General features: G+C 41.9%; 1 protein-coding gene across 5 annotated transcripts in view; it reads right to left on the bottom strand.

Moving 5' to 3' along the window:
- Window positions 1-19065, bottom strand: part of wizb (WIZ zinc finger b) — a 37958-nt gene extending 18893 nt beyond the window's left edge. The window contains exons 1-8 of one of the 5 annotated variants that reach the window (XM_058050477.1): window positions 18944-19065; window positions 17700-17876; window positions 15274-15475; window positions 14954-15029; window positions 12384-12529; window positions 10942-12297; window positions 9499-9924; window positions 5827-6189 (exon numbers count right to left, since the gene is read on the bottom strand). In XM_058050477.1, coding sequence (XP_057906460.1) covers window positions 5827-6189; window positions 9499-9924; window positions 10942-12297; window positions 12384-12529; window positions 14954-15029; window positions 15274-15475; window positions 17700-17807 — 2677 coding nt within the window. In that variant the 5' untranslated portion in view covers window positions 17808-17876; window positions 18944-19065. Of the gene's footprint in view, window positions 1-5826; window positions 6190-9498; window positions 9925-10941; window positions 12298-12379; window positions 12530-14953; window positions 15030-15273; window positions 15476-17699; window positions 17877-18343; window positions 18616-18943 lie in introns of those variants that run through there. The other 4 variants (XM_058050476.1, XM_058050478.1, XM_058050480.1 and 1 more) reach the window with 4 other exon arrangements.
- Between the last annotated feature and the right edge of the window lie 60 nt (window positions 19066-19125).

The raw sequence follows: 19125 nt of genomic DNA, 5'->3' as shown, positions 1-19125 counted from the left end.
TTCTACCGGTTTTCCTCACAAGGGTCGCGGGGGTTGCTGGAGCCTATCCCAGATGTCTTCGGGCAAAGAGGCGGGGTACACCCTGGACTGGTCGCCAGCCAATCACAGGGCACATATAGACAAACAACCATTCACACTCACATTCATACCTATGGACAATTTGGAGTGGCCAATTAACCTAGCATGTTTTTGGAATGTGGGAGGAAACTGGATTACCTGGAGAAAATTCATGCACACCCGAGCGGGGAATCAAACCCGGGTCTCCTAGCTGTGTGGCCAGCACGCTAACCACGCTACCATGCAACCCACCATCATTATACAGAATCATAAATGCGGAATTGGCACTAGTGACATTTTGTCTGGGGCTGTCAAATGATTAAAACATTTAATCAAATTAATCTGATTTCAAATTTTCACGATTAATCAAATTTGCAACAATGTGCGAAATATGGCACTTTTTATCGTATTTTATGAACATAGAGATACAATATATCAATTCATTCATTCATTCATTCATTTTCTACCGCTTTTTCCTCACGAGAGTCGCGGGGGTGTTGGAGCCTATCCCAGCTGTCTTCGGGCGTGAGGCGGGGTACACCCTGGACTGGTCACCAGCCAATCACAGGGCACATATAGACAAACAACCATTCACACTCACATTCATACCTATGGACAATTTGGAGTCGCTAATTAACCTAGCATGTTTTTGGAATGTGGGAGGAAACCGGAGTACCCGGAGAAAACCCACGCATGCACAGGGAGAACCTGCGAACTCCACACAGAGATGGCCGAGGGTGGAATTGAACCCTAGTCTCCGAGCTGTGAGGTCTGCACGCTAACCACAAGACCGCCGTGCCGCCCAATATATCTATATCTATATTACAATATACATGTAATTTTATTTTATTTATATTCCTATGAACAATTTGGAGTCGCCAATTAAGCTAGCATGTTTTTGGAATGTGGGAGGAAATATTACTTATTAGTTTTACTAATTTACATATTAATTATTACTTATTAGTTTAAGTTGTGACACCTTTCAAAACTGTTTATTTATTAGAAAGAGAAGGAAAATAAGGATGATGAAGCATTGAAGATGAGAGTGCAAGGTGCAATAATAACATATGAAAGAAAGAACAATCACGTGACCTGACCTATTCTATGCAAGTTCTGCGATTTATAACAAAGTAATACATTGCACAAATAGAAGCAGATCCCCGGTCAGGCATGATGATGAGGACCAACGTGCCATATTGCGGGACAAAAATGGATGAAAGACACACAAAAAAAAGACACGGAGACAGACAAAGCTTTCGTCTGGTGGGCGGGCCCCTCGGCTCCTCACTGTCATGGAGCGACGATGTGACACCTCGGGGTGCAGACTAACAACATCATGTTCACCATTCGGCCAAAACACGGAAAGCAAAGTCAACCTCTCTCGCTCCACTTTGCATCCTCTCCACCGAGTTCAACTTCGGCGGTGGCCAACGTGTAAGTTGGATCCCGGAGGCTCCGAAGTTAACACATTCCCAACCACAGCGCGGCATCTTAAGACAAAATCAAAGCCAAGTAAAATGGCGAAGATTGGGCAATTTTAGGGAAGACGCTCACATCAAAACAACAAAGAACGGGGCCACGTCAGCGACAAAGAAGGTCATCTCATATGAGTAAAGACATTCTTCACACGTCACCTGTGCGAAGACGCATGTATTATCTTGACACTTTTTTTTTAATGCCCCACGATGGCACTCAAGATGCGGCTTGAGTCCAGCACCGTGCATTCGCCGCGGTGGCCACCGAGAGCACGCTGATCCCACACACCGGCAGTTACTCACCGGTCCGCAACCGCAGTGCATCGGACTCCCCCCGGCAGCCGACGGCAGACGGCTTTTCCGCTATTGTTTGGGTCTGCGGGGAGGTGGAAGCAGCCATTTTGCCCCCATATGCACCGCTGAGCTAAGGCGTGACCAATCGAGTGGAGGCGGAGGTTGGGATGAACGCACCGAGTGCCACCACATCAACCGGCAGCAGGAGACTTTCTCGCCGCGCTCAACCCCCCCCCCCCCCCCTCTCACACACACACACACACACACACACACACACACACAGAGAGAGAGAGAGAAGCAGATGACACTCCCCAGCATTCAAACTGACAGGTGAACTTGAAGCATTCATACTGTATGTACCACAGCATCATACATCTGTCATCATCCATCCTGCCTTGCTGCAATGCTAAAACACCATCACCAATCACTACCAAGGGTGGAAGAAAAGATGGTTTCGTATATATCGCGATACTTCGTTCCACGATATTCGATATTAAAAAGTATGATATGGATATTTTTATAGGCATTTATCATAGACCAGGGGTGTCAAACTCAAGGCCCGCAGGCCAAATGCGGCCCACGAGACGCAAGTTCGAGGCCCCCACCTTGATACCAAAGTTTAATGTTGAAATGACAGCTTAAAACTGTGTGTGCACACCGGACACAATTAACATGATTTTGCCCCGCCCATACTGTTACCCCGCCCTGTTTTGCTTTGGATTAGCAATGAAGCTAGGTACAAATAAATGCAGGAAATGATTTGGAATAAAACGGAAAAATAGCATCTCATCAAACATGTTGTTAAAGTTACGACGCTGCTCCCAGATGGAACTGAGTACGATGCTAACTTGCTAATTGGGTAAAATGATTAAGTTACATTAATGTTCATGTTAAAGGTTAAATAACTGTTAATACTGTACATTTGAATCTGAAAAAAAAATTTCTCTACCAACTGTATGTGGTTTCTTACGTTTTTCTTATTTGCTGTTTTATTATTATTACTTATTTACTTATTTATTACTGATTGATTGATTTATTGTCTTTATTCTTAATTTTTGGGTTTTTTTGTATCTTATTTTGTGTATGATAGTAAGATAGTTTTTTTTATAGATTTTTTTCCAATTTTTAATAAATGCGTTTTTGTTTTTTTTTTGTTTGAAAACCTGATGCGGCCCGGCTTCACCCAGAACCGAGCTCCGGTGGCCCCCAGGTAAATTGAGTCATAGACTGTATATGGTATTTATTCAAGTGCAGACACGGCAAAGGTTCATTTCTGATTTTAATTTAAACGTCCGATCTTTAGGTGGCAGCACTTACGTAGTCAATTAGGCAAGGACGTTGAGTTGAACGAGATTCACGAGTGAAACGTCCAGTTCAACATGACAGAATGCAAGCACATAACAACGGCCCCTGCGGCATACAAGGCTGAAGTGTGGACACATTTTGGATTTCTACACAAAGTAGGGTGTGCACAAATTGACAAAACCCATGCCGTTTGTAAAATGTGTCGTGCCCGAATAAAGTATTCGGGAAACACGACAAATCTGCGAGACACCATGAGGACCTGCCGCTAGCAAGCAATGCGAAGGTCCTTTTGTATACTACAAAAGTAGTACTGTGATATTGCAGGTATTTTGTTTTTCAAATTGATATCACTATTTTGTTAAATAATTGTTATTTCAAGCATCCTAAAAGGACTTTTTACTGATGTTAGTTACTTTGTTCCACAAAAATACTGTTCTGATGGTGGATAAGTCAGGGACTGTATACTCAAAATTTTTTCACAGCTAATAGAGCAGGATCTTGAGACATAATTTAATTTATTTGTTTTTTATGGGTTTTTTTTTGTAAATTTAAAGCTGGATGTTAAAGCTTTATTTATCCAAATGCTACACTTTAAGTTTTTACAGAGGAAAGTTTGTGATACAGCATAACATACTGTTCTAATTGAATAGAAATGTGTTTAGTAAGTGCATATTGTTGGTGTAATTCAGTTTTTCCAGGAAATAATCTTTAACTACAAGAAAAACAAAAAAATATCACCTTGTTTACAGTATCGTGATACGTATCGTATCGCCAGATTCTTGCCAATACACACCCCTACTACCAAGACTGTTTTTTGTGGGGGATAAAACCCCTAATATAATATAACCCTGCCATTCAACCACTTGGAGTAGCTAAAATGCTGACTTTTTGCCTCCCCAGTAGTCAGAATCTAAGTACTACGACTGACACTGACAAATAGCATTTTCGATACACTAAAATTAAGGATTTTCGAGGGGTTGACTGATATGTTTGCTTTCATAATAACTCATTAAAAACACAATAGGGCCATAGCTCGAGTCCTTACTGAGTCTTATTTTAAATGTAACAATAATAGCACATCGATTGAGTATTTTCCACAGGTTTTTCCACAGTTAGGATCATACGTGCTGCATTTGGAGATCCTAGGTCACACGTGTGTAAACAAAGATCCATGGCGTCTGTTTTGTCATGACGGGAAAATGAACAATGAGGCGCCCTAATCATTTGACCCCCTTCAATACAAGGCTATTAGAAAACAAACAGCACATGCCTCCGTTTATAACTGCTTTATACTGTACACGGTCTGTGGCAATGTTTACTGTAGCAGACGGTCTTTAGCAATATGGTATGTGCCAGTATGCTACTGGTGCAATCATTTGTGTGGAGGCACAATCCACGTCTCATAGCGTTCCTGACAAAAGTCTACCTATCAACCAGCACATCTGTGAGTTGACAATTTCATTGGCTATTTAATGTGTCAGTCGTCATTAAGCTTGGCTGTAACTGACTTGAGCTAGGTAGGGTTTAAATATGATCCAGGCCCGGAAAACCAATTTGCAATTTCCGCAAGATTCTGTGTCTGTTTTTATTGACCAATTCCAAGATTCCTAACTATGATTCCGTAAACACATAGGGCCCTACTAACAGTACGTCAAACAGACAAAAGCATGCTGACACACTTGGAGTTGGACCATTGTTCCCCATTGAGTCATTCAGTGCTAGAGCCTATCCCAGATGTCTTCAGGCGAGAGGCGGGGTACTGGACTGGTCGCCAGCCAATCACAGGGCACATATAGACAAACAACCATTCACACTCACATTCATACCTATGGACAATTTGGAATGTTTTTGGAATGTGGGAGGAAACCGGAGTACCCAGAGAAAACCCACGCATGTGCGGAAGAACATGCAAACTCCACAAAGAGGTGGCCGAATGTGGAATTGAACTCGGGTCTCCTAGCTGTGTGGCCTGCGCTAACCACTTGAATGCTGTGCAGCCCACAAAATAAAATACAGAAACAATTAATTAATCATTAAATTAGAGAATTAATCTCAGTTTCATTATGAGTCACCCTCCTGGCTGAGACGCCCAGCCACCTAGCCAAGGGCTGCTTGAAACCAAATCAGACCAAAACACCAACAAACAGTTAACAGGAAGTTAACATGGATGGAAGAACATGCAAACCTCATACAAAGACAGCTGAGCGTGGAATTGAACTCGGGTCTCCTAGCTGTGAGGCCTGCGCACTAACCACTCCTGCACCGTGCAGCCTCCCCATGGAGTCTTTATGAGTAATTTGTTATTGTTATGTTTCCAACATTTTGGGAACAGTTTCGGAAAGGGTCTACTGCACAAAATCAACGTCCCATCAAGGCATGCTTGGATTGCACAGAACCCTGACCTCAAGCCCTTCTAGGGTAGTGATGGTGAGCCAGCAGGGGGTCTGTCTGGTCCAATACACACATGGATAATACTCGTGTTTAGCGAGTGTATTTCACATCCTTTTAGATTTACATCTTTGACTTGTATTACACTATCAGGGGTACAAAGAAGGAACAAAAACAGCCTGGATTTTTGCACCAATCAGAAAAGCATTCACACTCACACACTATTTCCAGCTTCCTTTAACATGCAGAAAGACTTGTGAGAAGAATCATCCACTGTTCCGCAACTAATCCACACAGTAAAACTTACCTTCTGTGACACCATCCTCCTCGTTCACAGGTTCAGGAGATGCAGAAGCAGCATTTATCCTTATCTCACTTGTCTCCCTTTCCAGTTTGACTTCAATAATCCCATTCTCCTCATCATCATCATCCTCATCTTCCTGACCAGATATCGGGCTCCGAGGGGGAGCTGTAGGGATTACAAGGTCAGGTCTGCTGGAGAACAGCTTTCTCAGGATGTGGATCGGGGAGATGGTAACGTCCCAGTTGGTGATGCCAAAGTCCCGTAGATGCGCTCGGGCGTGGCTGGACAAGCCGGCGCGGGTGTCAAAGCCGGCACTACAGAACTCGCAGTGCATCACACTGTATGTGGCTGGATCAAAGTTGGCCACTGCGGAATGTAAAAAAAATATATATATTCATCTGCTCAAAATCTGCATTATTCTGCACATTTACGGCATGAAATGACATCACCGTTGCGATACGGCCTGAAGCCCACTCCATGAACTAAATGTTTGGCTCACTCGGTTGGGATGAGTCCAAACACTTTGCAGTTCCAAAACATTGTACTTCAGAAAAGCAATAATGCAGCAATGATGTTGTGGCATCAGTGCTCATAAGACCAATCATATCGTGCTTGGGGGGCCCACTTCCAAGATTTCCAATACATTCACTTATTATTGGCAGCCTGCCACAATAAAATTTGGACCACCAAAGAAGGATTGGACAATACATTTGCCTGTTGTTCAAAATCATAATCGGATTTTCTGATTGTCTTGTCGTTACAACTCGGTCCAGTAGATGAAAACGTAACTCTGTGAAGTCAGAAGCACACGTAACACAATAATAAACTACCATATGTGTATAACAAGTGCCCGCAAAGCATGCTGGGTACTCCAGCGGCAACGCCTCTCGATGCTATGACATAGTGAGATATTAGATGTACAACATTTTAGTCATAGGGTTTAAAAACATCGCAAATTTCTTATAACACAAGCCAAAAAAGGTCAGTAAGGATAATTCATAATGCTGCCTACAGAGAAAACACTGGCTCCTTATTTCTAAAATCACATATACTTAAACTTGCTGATATAGTTCATCTTCAAACATCTAAAATAATGCATAAGGCTAAAAATAACCAATTAGAGGAGAAATATGATCTCAGGGAAGAAGTACATTTGAAACACTTATATGCTAGGACTACGTTAAAAAGCCATAGCATTTCAGTATGTGGAATCAAACTATGGAATGGATTGAGTAAGGACCTCAAACAATGCACAACGATGAGCCAATTCAAGAAACAATACAAGCAGTTGATGTTTGCTAAATACAAGGATGAAGAGTCTTGAACCAGTCATGATGTGCTATATATATCACTATATTGACACTTACTATGGTACCCATTATGTCATTGGATGGTCATATCACCTCGTACTTCGGTACGTGATACGTTAAAATAAAATAAAATAAAATAAAATAAAATAAAATAAAATAAAATAAAATAAAATAAAATAAAATAAAATAAAATAAAATAAAATAAAATAAAATAAAATAAAATAAAATAAAATAAAATAAAATAAAATAAAATAAAATAAAATAAAATAAAGCAGGGAGTGAACAAATGTAACAGTTACTGATTACAGTATCTGATACTGAAGTACCAGATGGAGGGGTAGGATTTAATAAGCTTTGCTTCTTCCTACTCCTTTTGGGCATGTGGAACTGTGAACTGATTAGGTGATGCACTCAATTGTAATCGGATGCATTTTCAAATGAAATAGAACCATTACTATTACCAAAAAGCTAATCGACACACACCAACACTGAGTTTTACGTCATGGTAAATTATCCAAATAAGATACAAAGGGTACTATCAGTATTGGATCGATACTAATGTGATACGATTGATATTTTTCAGTTCTTTCTTTTGAGACAAAACCAGAAAAAAATTCAGAAAAACCTTCAAAAAGTGTTGGTATAAGTACTGTATCTGTAATTGATCTGTAATACTGTACCCTGTAATTAATTGGTATTATTGGATTGACACCCATATTTTGTGTCAGTATCAAAGTATCTTCCACCCCTAATAATCAGAACCACTTGAAATAAGGCACAATGTCAGGGAAACTGCAGTAAATGAATTCTTAGTGGTGGTATACATGGCCGAGAGCATTTGTTGCAATCAAATTTGCAACAATGCGCGAAATATGGCACTTTTTATCGTATTTTATGAACAGAGAGATACAATATATCAATTCATTCATTCACTCATTTTCTACCGCTTTTTCCTCACGAGGGTCGCGGGGGGTGCTGGAGCCTATCCCAGCTATCCCAGTACCCGTAAGGCGGGGTACACCCTGGACTGGTCGCCAGCCAATCACAGGGCACATATAGACAAATAACCATTCACACTCACATTCATACCTATGGACAATTTGGAGTCACCAATTAACCAAGGAAGTCACCAAGGAAACCGGAGTACCCGGAGAAAACCCACGCATGCACGGGGAGAACATGCAAACTCCACACAGAGATGCCCGAGGGTGGGATTGAACCCTGGTCTCCTAGCTGTGAGGTCTGCGCGCTAACCCCTAGACCACCGTGCCGCCCCTGGCCGAGAGCAGTGATTCCCAAACAGGGGTAAGCATACCCCTAGTGGTAGGTGGAGAAATTGCAGTGGGTACAAGTAAATATAATAGAATACAAGTAAAAATATAATACAAGTAAATGCAGTTTTATCGCTATACTGCTCACATCCCCTAGTGGGCATTGTTGCATTGCCTCTGGGGATTGCTGAGACATGCTATATGATCCATTACCGACATATTTGTTGTTTTTCTGGCACTTAAGCTCAGTTTCTCTGCATTCCCACTCAATTTTAAACACAATTTAAATTCCTTCACGTGTTGTTGGTTTCTAAGATACCGGTGCTGCATTGAAGACTGCTGGGATGTAAGAAACTTGCATGGACCCGCCCTCAAAGTCTTCAAGGTGAACATAGACAGATGTAAACAGCAAAATGACTGATGAGCGTAATAAGCTGGTATTTGTTTTCTTTGTCTGTCGGCAGTCTAGACAACAAGAAACTTCATGTTGTGTTCAATGGTCTCCTTTAGTACACAGTGAGTCAGGTTTTTCCAACTCTAATTATTTGTTTGACTCAGTTGTTTGTTTGTTTTTTTTTATGCCGGATGCCGTTCTATTTATCCTTGCTAGGAACCAGTACTGGAGCGATCCAGTGTCGGGGTGTTGAGGCACTGGGTGGGATCTAAAATGACCACAAGGGAATTTCAATAATGAATTGATTGCTACACATCTGTAATGTATATTTCTTAGCTACCTTTTGAGTGTTAAGCTGCTGTGTGATGAGTTTAGTTTTCTTCGTAAAATGAAACAATAAGTCAGACTATTGTATTGTCCGGAAATTATGCAGGATTGTCCAAGAGGGCGAAGTTATTCCTCTGGAAGATTTTTTTTTGCCTTTGCCATTGACATTGTATAATAATTTTTGCCAAGATTTAGGCTTTTAATGATCATTGTATCCTTGAACATGTCAAAGCATCTTCTCCTATGACATGGATAACTAAGCAGCATAGCGGCGTCAATATTAATACCTCTTCCTAATAAGCCTCTCTCTCCCTCCCTTGCAACGCCCCTTCCAGTTGCAATCGTAAATTAAAAACGAGAGAAGAAGTCTTACCTTTCTTCTTCTTTTTCTGGTAGGAAAACCTCTTCTCAATTGCGTTGACCTCCTCGGGGGATATAAAGTGGCGCACATTGTAGCTGACGCCCACCCGGTTCAGGTGGCCCCTCACGTGATTGGCGAGCCCGATGCCGTTATGGAATCGATCGGGGCAGTAGGGGCATTTCCTCTCCACATTCTTCAGGCCCTCCAAGACCTCATCTTCAACGTCATCCAAGATGCCCCCAGCAGACAGGAAACGTCGCATGCGCTCATCGTAAATGCAGTCTTCATCGTCATCCTCGTCACCGCCGTCGCTGTCAATTTCCGCGAAGGCAGAGGTAATCCTGTTGCTCCTCCGCAACACCTTTTGATTGCTTTCTTCCTGCTTGTCGTTCTCCTTCAGACTTTTCCTTGTGGGTGACAATGTGACGCTTGGCCGCTCTGCACACAAAAATATCATCAGACGTTAATACTAGGTGTGGTTACTAGGTGGATAATAAGCAATTGTGTGAGCTAAACTCTTCTACTGGCAGTGCATAAAATGAAAGTGAAAGTGAAATTGGAAACAAATCCACAGCCGCTAAAATGCCACAAAAGTCATTAAAAATAAAGATGGCATCCTTGAACATGTGAAAGGATCTGCTCTCTTTGGACCTGCACACTTAGCAGGGTGAAGTCCACCTACGTTCTTTTCTTCTACCAGTTGTTAAACAATGCCAAGAGTCTCGAGAAAGGTTTAAGATTTAATATTATACAAGCAATTGCAATGCCAGCACTGGAGAGAAAGGTCAGCCCACCAGCCAAGGTCGAGCAAGGTCCAAGCGGTCTCTAAAGTGACATAGAGTTGCTCTTCCTCCTGTGGGGGCGGTTCTAGTGATTAGTGGTTAGTGCGCAGGCCTCACAGCTAGGAGACCCGAGTTCGATTCCATGCTCAGCTGTCTCTGTGTGAGGTTTGCATGTTCTTCCATCCATGTTAACTTCCTGTTAACTGTTTGTTGGTGTTTTGGTCTGATATGGTTTCAAGCGGTCCTTGGCTAGGTGGCTGGGCGTCTCAGCCAGGAGGGTGACTCATAATGAAACTGAGATTAATTCTTTAATTTAATGATGAATTAATTATTTCTGTATTTTATTTTCACATGTTCTGTGTACAGACTTTTGAACCTCACCGAAAGGTCAGCCCACCAGCCAAGGTCTAGCAAGGTCCAAGCGGTCTCTAAAGTGACATAGAGTTGCTCTTCCTCCTGTGGGGGCGGTTCTAGTGATCAGGAAACTTCCTGTTAACTGTTTGTTGGTGTTTTGGTCTGATTTGGTTTCAAGCAGTCCTTGGCTAGGTGGTTGGGCGTCTCAGCCAGGAGGGTGACTCATAATGAAACTGAGATTAATTCTTTAATTTAATGATTAATTAATTATTTCTGTATTTTATTTTCATGTGTTCTGTGTACAGATTTTGGACCTCACCTGCGTCAGATCCAGCCGTGGTGTGCCATTTCCCTCCGACCCCCTCAGAGTCTAGCTCCGCCATCCTCTCCTCCTGCTCCGCTTCACTCCCCGGAAGGTCCTCTTCATTGAGTCTGGCTCTCCTACTGAACCTCCTGTTTCGGTTACGTCTGAGAACTTCTGTCTCACCATCCTCAGAGCCATGGCGGGCTTTGGCTTGAGATGCGTTGGACGGTGAAGCAGAGTCAGACTCGCAATTGGAATCCAGGACGGAGTTTAAAAGATCATAAGATGAACGGTTGGTCTCGGCATCAACCTGCATCCTCATGATGGAGTTCTTTTCCGAGTGGAGCCGTTTCCCTTGCGCTCTTACACTCACTTGACTTAAGCCCGGAGAAGATGAAGCCACGCATGATTGGGAATCAGAAGATGAGGACTTCATAGTGGATTTTTTCCTCGTATGCGTCTTGGTGTGATTAGCAAGCGCCTGGGAGGTTCTTGTGCTGAAGTTACATTGGGTACAGACAAAGCGGCGGCGGTACAAAACCGCTTGGGGCTGGAATTTGGTTCCAAAAGAACCAGCAGGGTTTTGAGGTGCATTTGATTCAAGAGCAGCTTCATCTCCATCAGATGGGGGCTGATACAATGGTGGGAAAGTGCCTGGCACCTTGTCAGGAGTCGCCACCGGACTAAAATGTTCATGCTTAGCATCCAGTATCTCTTTTGTTTTGTCGTCTTCATTAAGTTTCTGGATTTCCAACATGATCTTCAAACGAGACTCCTGGTGCCTTTTTTGGTGGTCCTCCAGTGAAACACAAGTGGGCAGGTCCCATCCACACTCACTACATAGAAAACCACCCGCTTCACCCGTTTGGGAGTGCTCGATCATGTGCTCCTTTAGATGGACCTGCTTTTTAAAGTAAATGCTACATTCCACACAGGTGAAAATGTCTTGTTCCAAATTACAGTCTCCATCTCCGATCATGATCGGATTGTCCGCCAATCCCTCCCCAAAGCCATCTCCACCTTGACTCGGAGGTGATCTGTGAGGACTCCCGCTTTCCTGCGTACCAGTCTCGGTCAAAGTGTGCGTTAAGGTTCCAAGGCCGGTGAACGGCCTGAGGAGGAGCTTATTCTTTCTGGACCTCTGAATGAGTGTGCAGTGAGGCCACGGTGCAGGAGGAGAACTCTCAGGGTCGGAGTCTCCAGTGAAGGTGTACACATCCTTCTCGTGCTCCTTGATGTCGTTTCCCTTGGGGCTTTTCTCCACCTCCCTTATGTCTGCATCCTCCTCTTTCTGGCAAGCATCCTTTGGTTTTGCTTTGCAGAGGAAGAGCTCGTCTCCCTCAGATATGTTCCAGTCATGGCTGCCTCCTACTGTGATGCGAAACCAGAGGAATTATGAATGAAAAAGCGTCTGTAAAAAAAAAAAAGCTGTAAAAAGCATATTTTGCTCTACCTACAGTCTGTTGTCGGGCCAAGCTGAGATGCATTTGGTTCTTCTTTTTTTGTGCTTTCTTTATTCTCATTGCACACCTCTTCAGGGACAGACGGATCAGTCTTCTGCTCCGACTGCTTTCCAGCTTCTTTGTCATCTTCACTACCAGCTCTGGAGAGCATCCAACGAGGGAAGAAAAAAACATGACATTACACTTACAGCTTGTGAATAAGTGCATATTTCTCATTGAACAAATAACATTTGGAGTCATCATAAGCCAGTTAGCATAGGGAAAGACATGAGATGGGTGGGTGACAAAAACAGGAAAACGAGATGTCGAATCATTTCTTTGGCCCTGTAGATCTAAATCGAAAAAAGTAATTCCGCAATAAATTATTATAAAATATTTTTTAAATATATATAAATAAAATAAAATGTAAAAAATTAAATATATATAATATATAAATATTTATTTCTTTACATTTTTACATATATATTTTTTTAATAAAATAAAAGGCTTTCATCCTTGTGTGTAAATATAAGACTCCCCATACGCATACAGGCAGTCCTCATGTTGCAACGTTTCGTGTTGCAGCGTTTCATGTTATGGCGTTTTGTGGTTATGTGTCGTGGTTTTACGTCATTTCATGGTTAGCGGCAAGGACAACGTTTATTATGTCTCCCAAGAATGAGGCAAATTCCAAATTACGGTGCATAAAATTCTCAGAAAGTAGAGAAACGGCGATCACCACTGTCCGCGTGCCTGATCCTTGAACATGTTAAAGGATCTGCTCCTATGGAATGCACAGTGATAACTAAGCAGCCAAGTAATGTCATCGAGTGTATTTAAATGTATTACTTGTATTTTATTCTACCTTCATGTGGTGTGTACAGTGTGAGTGACTTAGGTGTTAATTTAGTTATAAATTTCGATTTACACTAAAATTGGACTCACAACACCCTCACACTGTAGAAACAGAACAAGGATCTCTTTGAGAAAACAGAAAAAACTGAGAAAACAACCACTACATTAAGGCTCTCGGTGACCAAAAATAGAGAACAGACTAAATATACAGAATGATCTGTTTTTTCCCCCAAAATAACAGTATTTCACACTTTGAATTTCACAGTTTTGCTTTGAATAATCTCATAATAGGCAAAATAATCCCAAACAGGGGCGACTGTTGCAGCCGTAAAAGTCCACTGTCCACTGGATTGGGTGAGTGTAGATGTAACTATAGGGTTGTTATTTCATATCTAGAGGGCTCTAATAATGTTAAAACATTTCGTAAGTCAGGGCTGCGGTCGAGTGGTTAGTGCGCAGACCTCACAGCTAGGAGACCGGAGTTCAATTCCACCCTCGGCTATCTCTGTGTGGAGTTTGCATGTTCTCCCCGTGCATGCGTGGGTTTTCTCCAGGTACTCCGGTTTCCTCCCACATTCCAAAAACATGCTAGGTTAATTGGCGACTCCAAATTGTCCATAGGTATGAATGTGAGTGTGAATGGTTGTTTGTCTATATGTGCCCTGCGATTGGCTGGCGACCAGTCCAGGGTCGCTGGGATAGGCTCCGGCACCCCTGCGACCCTCATGAGTGGTAGAAAATGAATGAAACAGGTTTACTATGCTCCAACTATGAAAACAATAAATTTATAAATAAGGAATCCTACTTTAAGATAATTTGCTGATCACAGTTGGGTCTGGGAACCAATTTACTGCGAAAAATGACGTATTACTGTACTAGTACTATATTAAGATGGAAACTGTGCATGATTTATAGGATACAAATAGTGAAAGAGAACATTAGTCATTCGTTTAATACATGGAGGCATCTTGCATGAAACTAAATTTTCATTTTTAACTTACATTGGTGCCTATTTCTATATTGTTGAGGTATAGCATTTGAGTGTGTGATGAGTTTAATGTTTGAAAATTGAAACGGTGAGTAATGACCTCCTGCAGCTCATGCTGATTTTTTTTTTTTTTTTAGCTTAAGAGCTGCGTGGTATGGAAAATGATCACTGTGTTGGTAACACCCTCCCAACAGTGGTCTTGATAGCTTTTGTACATGGATTGTTGTGGTAGAATCCAGGTTAATACGTCCATGTTTTTACTTTAAAGTTATTTTGTACTGAACAGGAAGTCACTGTGTGCATGTTTGTAATACCTTATGATTCCGCTTACCAATAATAAAGAAGTTTACGCATAAGTTGACCGATTTTTCAATCGACCATGTATGTTGATGTCGACTTAAGTACACTTTTTTTGTAAAAAGAAGAACATGGTGTACCAGGACTTTGACATAGACAGGTTGTCAACTTGAGGAGGCTCCACTGTGCTTATTTCTTTGATATTTTTTTTACAAAAAATATATATAAATGTATTTGTCATGTCTTTCCAGCTCTTGGTCCATCTTAAGCCCCTTTTACACAGCCAGGATGTTCTGTATAAAATGGGAGGTCCACGTTGTAACATGTGTAAAGCAAATTCAGCCTTCAGTTCCGAGTTCATCCCCGATGCGGCTATTTTGCAGGATCTCTGTGTAAAGGAGGCTTTAGTTTATGCTACAGTACACCACAGTACCGCCTTCCTCACCTGGGTCCAGAGGAAGGAGATCCTGGGCTGTGAGCAGCCAGACCGTGAGGGTTAGAAAAATGCTGCAGCTCCTCCTCTGACATATAACAACAGCACACACAAACCACAGAAATCACTTCACAGCCCAACAGTGAAATTCCACAGTAGAAGCTACATTGTCTCATAAACGCGCTTTACACAGAGACTACTGACTGCAAGCAGACTGAATGACATTTCAAACAAAATCGGGAGACGACAATGATAACACTTCTATTTGCTACGCCTAACTAAATTCAACGGGCTTCAACGACAAGTTTAAGATATGCAAAGCCGTGTGTTACCGTCTTGTGTTTCTTTCTCAGAGTCAGAGTCCCAGCTGAGGGAGGAAGGAAAGGCTGAGGACCTGAATCTCCTCTGTGCACTCCCCTCTGGCTCTGTGCCGTGCTGGGATCCCTCGGTCTGCTCCGGGTCCTGGTCTCCATCGTGGCCCGGTGAGCCTTTGGCAGGCGTCAGGATGTCACTCACATTGGAAGAACATGAGGACTAGCGGCAAGAATAAAAATATAGCATATTTTAAAGCTGGGACTATGCTATTGAACTTTCTTTATATCAGGGGTCCCAAACATGCGGCCCGTGGGCCAAATGTGGCCCGCAGGACATTAGTTTGAGGCCCCCGCCTTGATATGAAAGTTTAATGTTAGTGCGGCCCGCGCAAGTTTGATATGGATGCTGTATGGTATGATTGATTAATGTTCATGTTAAAGGTTAAATAACTGTTAATAGTTATCCTCCCTATCCGTGTGGAAGTTTTTGGCTATTTAAGTTTAAAGGAAATAACTTGAAGGCTACCGTTTAGGTCGCTAGCGCTCTAGTTTGCGAGTTAGCATGTGTCTCAAGACCCTGCAGTTGCGCAATATGTTGTAAATAAAGAGTATAAATGTGACTATAGTCGTGTTTTGTCATGTCTACAGGGCTCTAATAATGCTTTGTTCATTTAAAAAAAAATTGTCTACCCACCAACTATATGTGGTTTCTTAAGTTTTTATTATTTGCCGTTTTATTATTATTATTATATTTATTTATTTATTTATTACTGATTGATTTTCTTTATTCTTGATTTGTTTATTTATTTTTCATCTTATTGTGTGTAGAAAAATAAAAAGTAAGATATTTGAGAACAGTTTTACAGAACAGACTTTTATCAGAGCTTATCTTGTTGAAAATTGGAACCAAAGCAAAGTTTTTTTAATTTTTTTGTTTTTAATAAATGCGTTTTTTTTTTTTTTTTGAAAACCTGATGCGGTCCAGTCTCACCCAGACCCTAGCTCCAGTGGCCCCCAAATAAATTGAGTTTGAGATCCCTGCTTTATATTGAATACAGAGCTGTATGTTGTCACATTCATGATAGTGTTCCATGTAGTTCGTCATTCAAATAGCCTAGTGGCTGTGGCTGGCTTTTTCCCCTACGTTTTGCCTAGCAACAAATGGCAGGGCAAAAAAAAAAAAAACATCCAGCCTGTTCTGTTGTTCTACAGTAGTGGAGCCTGGGGGCCATTTACATCTGACAGCTCATTTACGATTAGCCTGTGGCATATTCTAAAATTAAAATGACAAATTGGCTTACATAATATTCCTATAGTATTTGTATAATCAACAAAACATATCAATTATTGACTATGTCCTATTACTAGTCACCACAAAGTCACATGTAGTATTGTGCTCACTAGGAGTCTTATGTTAGCCATAGCGCTTATGGCTAACTAATTAGCTTAGTAGCTTGATATATATAATGAGTAGCTTTGTGTTGCATAATCTGGCACAAACAAATAATAATAGCAGTCTAAATGTGACTATAGGGGTGTTATTCCATGTCTACAGGACTCTAAACAGATTTAAACAGGTTTTCTATGCTCCAACTACAAAAATATTCCGTAGCCTGTGCCTTTGTGTTACATAATCTGGCACAAACAAATAATAATAGCAGCCTAGATGTGACTATAGGGGTGTTATTCCATGTCTACAGGACTCTAAACAGATTTAAACAAGTTTTCTATTACTCCAACTACAAAAATATTCCATAGCCTGTGCCTTTGTGTTGCATAATCTGGCACAAACAAAGAATAATAGCAGTCTAAAGGTGACTATAGGGGTGTTATTCCATGTCTACAGGACTCTAAACAGATTTAAACAGGTTTTCTATGCTTCAACTACAAAAATATTCCATAGCCTGTGTCTTTGAGTTGCATAATGTGGCACAAAGAAATAATAATAGCAGTCTAGATGTGACTATAGGGGTGTTATTTCATGTCTACAGGACTCTAAACAGATTTAAACAGGTTTTCTATGCTCCAACTACAAAAATATTCGGTTTATTAATATTGAATACTACTTTGTTGGAATTCATGTATTAACCACAATAAACGAGGGATGACTGTGTTGTGCAAAAGTCTTGGGACATCACTGAGTTTGCTCTAAAAAGATTCCTTGCGGCCATTATGGAAAAAAACTTGAATTTTTAATCCTATGAGACTTTAGTTTGAACTGACTATAAGCCCATTATAATGGGACTACCTGTGTAGCTTGTCATTACAACTACAGTACAGTGGATAGCATTGTAATTCTGTGTCTTACCACACCTCATACAATCCACATAAAAGCACATTTTGGCCAATGAGAAGCCTGAAGAAGCCACAGTTGACTTATCTATGCATGACTATTGTGAGATATAAGCTGTATCCATCTTTTAGGTGAGTATAATGACATTTACCTGTAAGGTGCTGTTAAGGAAAGTCGGGGTGACGGGATTTTGTGCAGAGTTCAAAGGTGGGGGCACATAGCTGGTCCCTGGGGTCAGGGGTCGCCCTTCTGGCTCCATTGTCCCCCAGAGAGCAGTATGGAGTCCCACTTGGTGACCAGCCCGCCTACATGGTGCACTCTTCCACTTCTGTAGAGAACCAAACAAGAAGGCGTCAATGATGTTTGTTCTTTAAAACCCTCCCAAGTTTGCATCGGAAGTATTTCAACTGCCGGTGCCATAAAAATCAGACAATGCAAAAGATTGCTGAGTTGCAGAATGTCCACGTTTTAGCTGTCCTCAGTAGATTCGTCCCCCCACCGGCTGCAGCTGCAAGGCCTGTCTTGTCTGACCCATTTTCACAATACGTCTGCTCTTCAATATGAAACAGGGCCGAATGGTTACATAAAGATGTGGCCTTTATTTCCAGGCCCCTGTCCTGTCTGTCCCCTCTTAAAGCAGGAAGAAAACACCCACGTCAAAAGGTGCTGCAGCCTGGCTTGTTAGCCTGCAGTAAGTTAAGTACATAGCTGGCGTTGTCAGGTGAAAGGATGAACCATGCATGCACGGTGCATTTAAAAAAAAACACCATCCGCTACTGTTTATTAAATACTCACTGATATCGGCCTGGTTCGCTTATGGAGGGGAAGGCGTCGCAGTCTAAGCGGAGCTAGTCATAGCTGGAGACCGAGCAGGAAGCCTTGACGCCCCGAAGAAGATGCCCGCTGCAAGCCCCCGGTTGCTCACACGCACAAGTCCGCTCTTTTACCGTCGCTGTCTGGGATCTTTTTAGGTGTTTTGCATGGATCCCTTGCAAGGGGCAAGGCACCGGACTCCATGTTATTGGGTTTGCAGGCACGCCACGGCGGCGTACGTAACGTCAACTGGGAGGTGACGAGAAGTTGGAGTCGCCCTTCAAGCACCAACTTTTCATCCATTTTACTTTTTAGTGTTTGTATGTATATGCACCAAATATTAATATTAACTGTTTGCACAACCTTTAAATAATAACAACCGTATTGTAAAAAAATGTCTGAATTGTTATTGTGGTTTATTTAATTACGTTTGTGAACACTTCTCGTGTTTAAAGTTGTGCATCCCTGGCTGTGTTCCACTCAAATATGTATACTATGTACACTCCGCACTTAGTTCCCGACGGTGCGAATCTTAACAGTGTAGTGCCGTTCCAAACCCTTTTAATGTCGTTGCACACTTACCGGAAATGACGGTCGCAATATTTATTTTCTTCCTCTACATTTCTAATTTTCATTTTTTTCATTTGCTTCAAGTTTTTTTGTCACCACTTGACCTAGTCCCTCCTCTTCCGATTCGTAGCCAAGATGGCGATGATTGAGAGTGGTTAGTGTCCATCGCTGCACACTCACCGTTTTGGGGGCGT

The sequence above is a fragment of the Doryrhamphus excisus genome, chromosome 15 (assembly GCF_030265055.1).
Source record: "Doryrhamphus excisus isolate RoL2022-K1 chromosome 15, RoL_Dexc_1.0, whole genome shotgun sequence".
Classification (NCBI taxonomy): domain Eukaryota; kingdom Metazoa; phylum Chordata; class Actinopteri; order Syngnathiformes; family Syngnathidae; genus Doryrhamphus; species Doryrhamphus excisus.
Note: the sequence above shows the minus strand (reverse complement) of the source record. Positions and strands in the feature narration are given on the sequence as shown.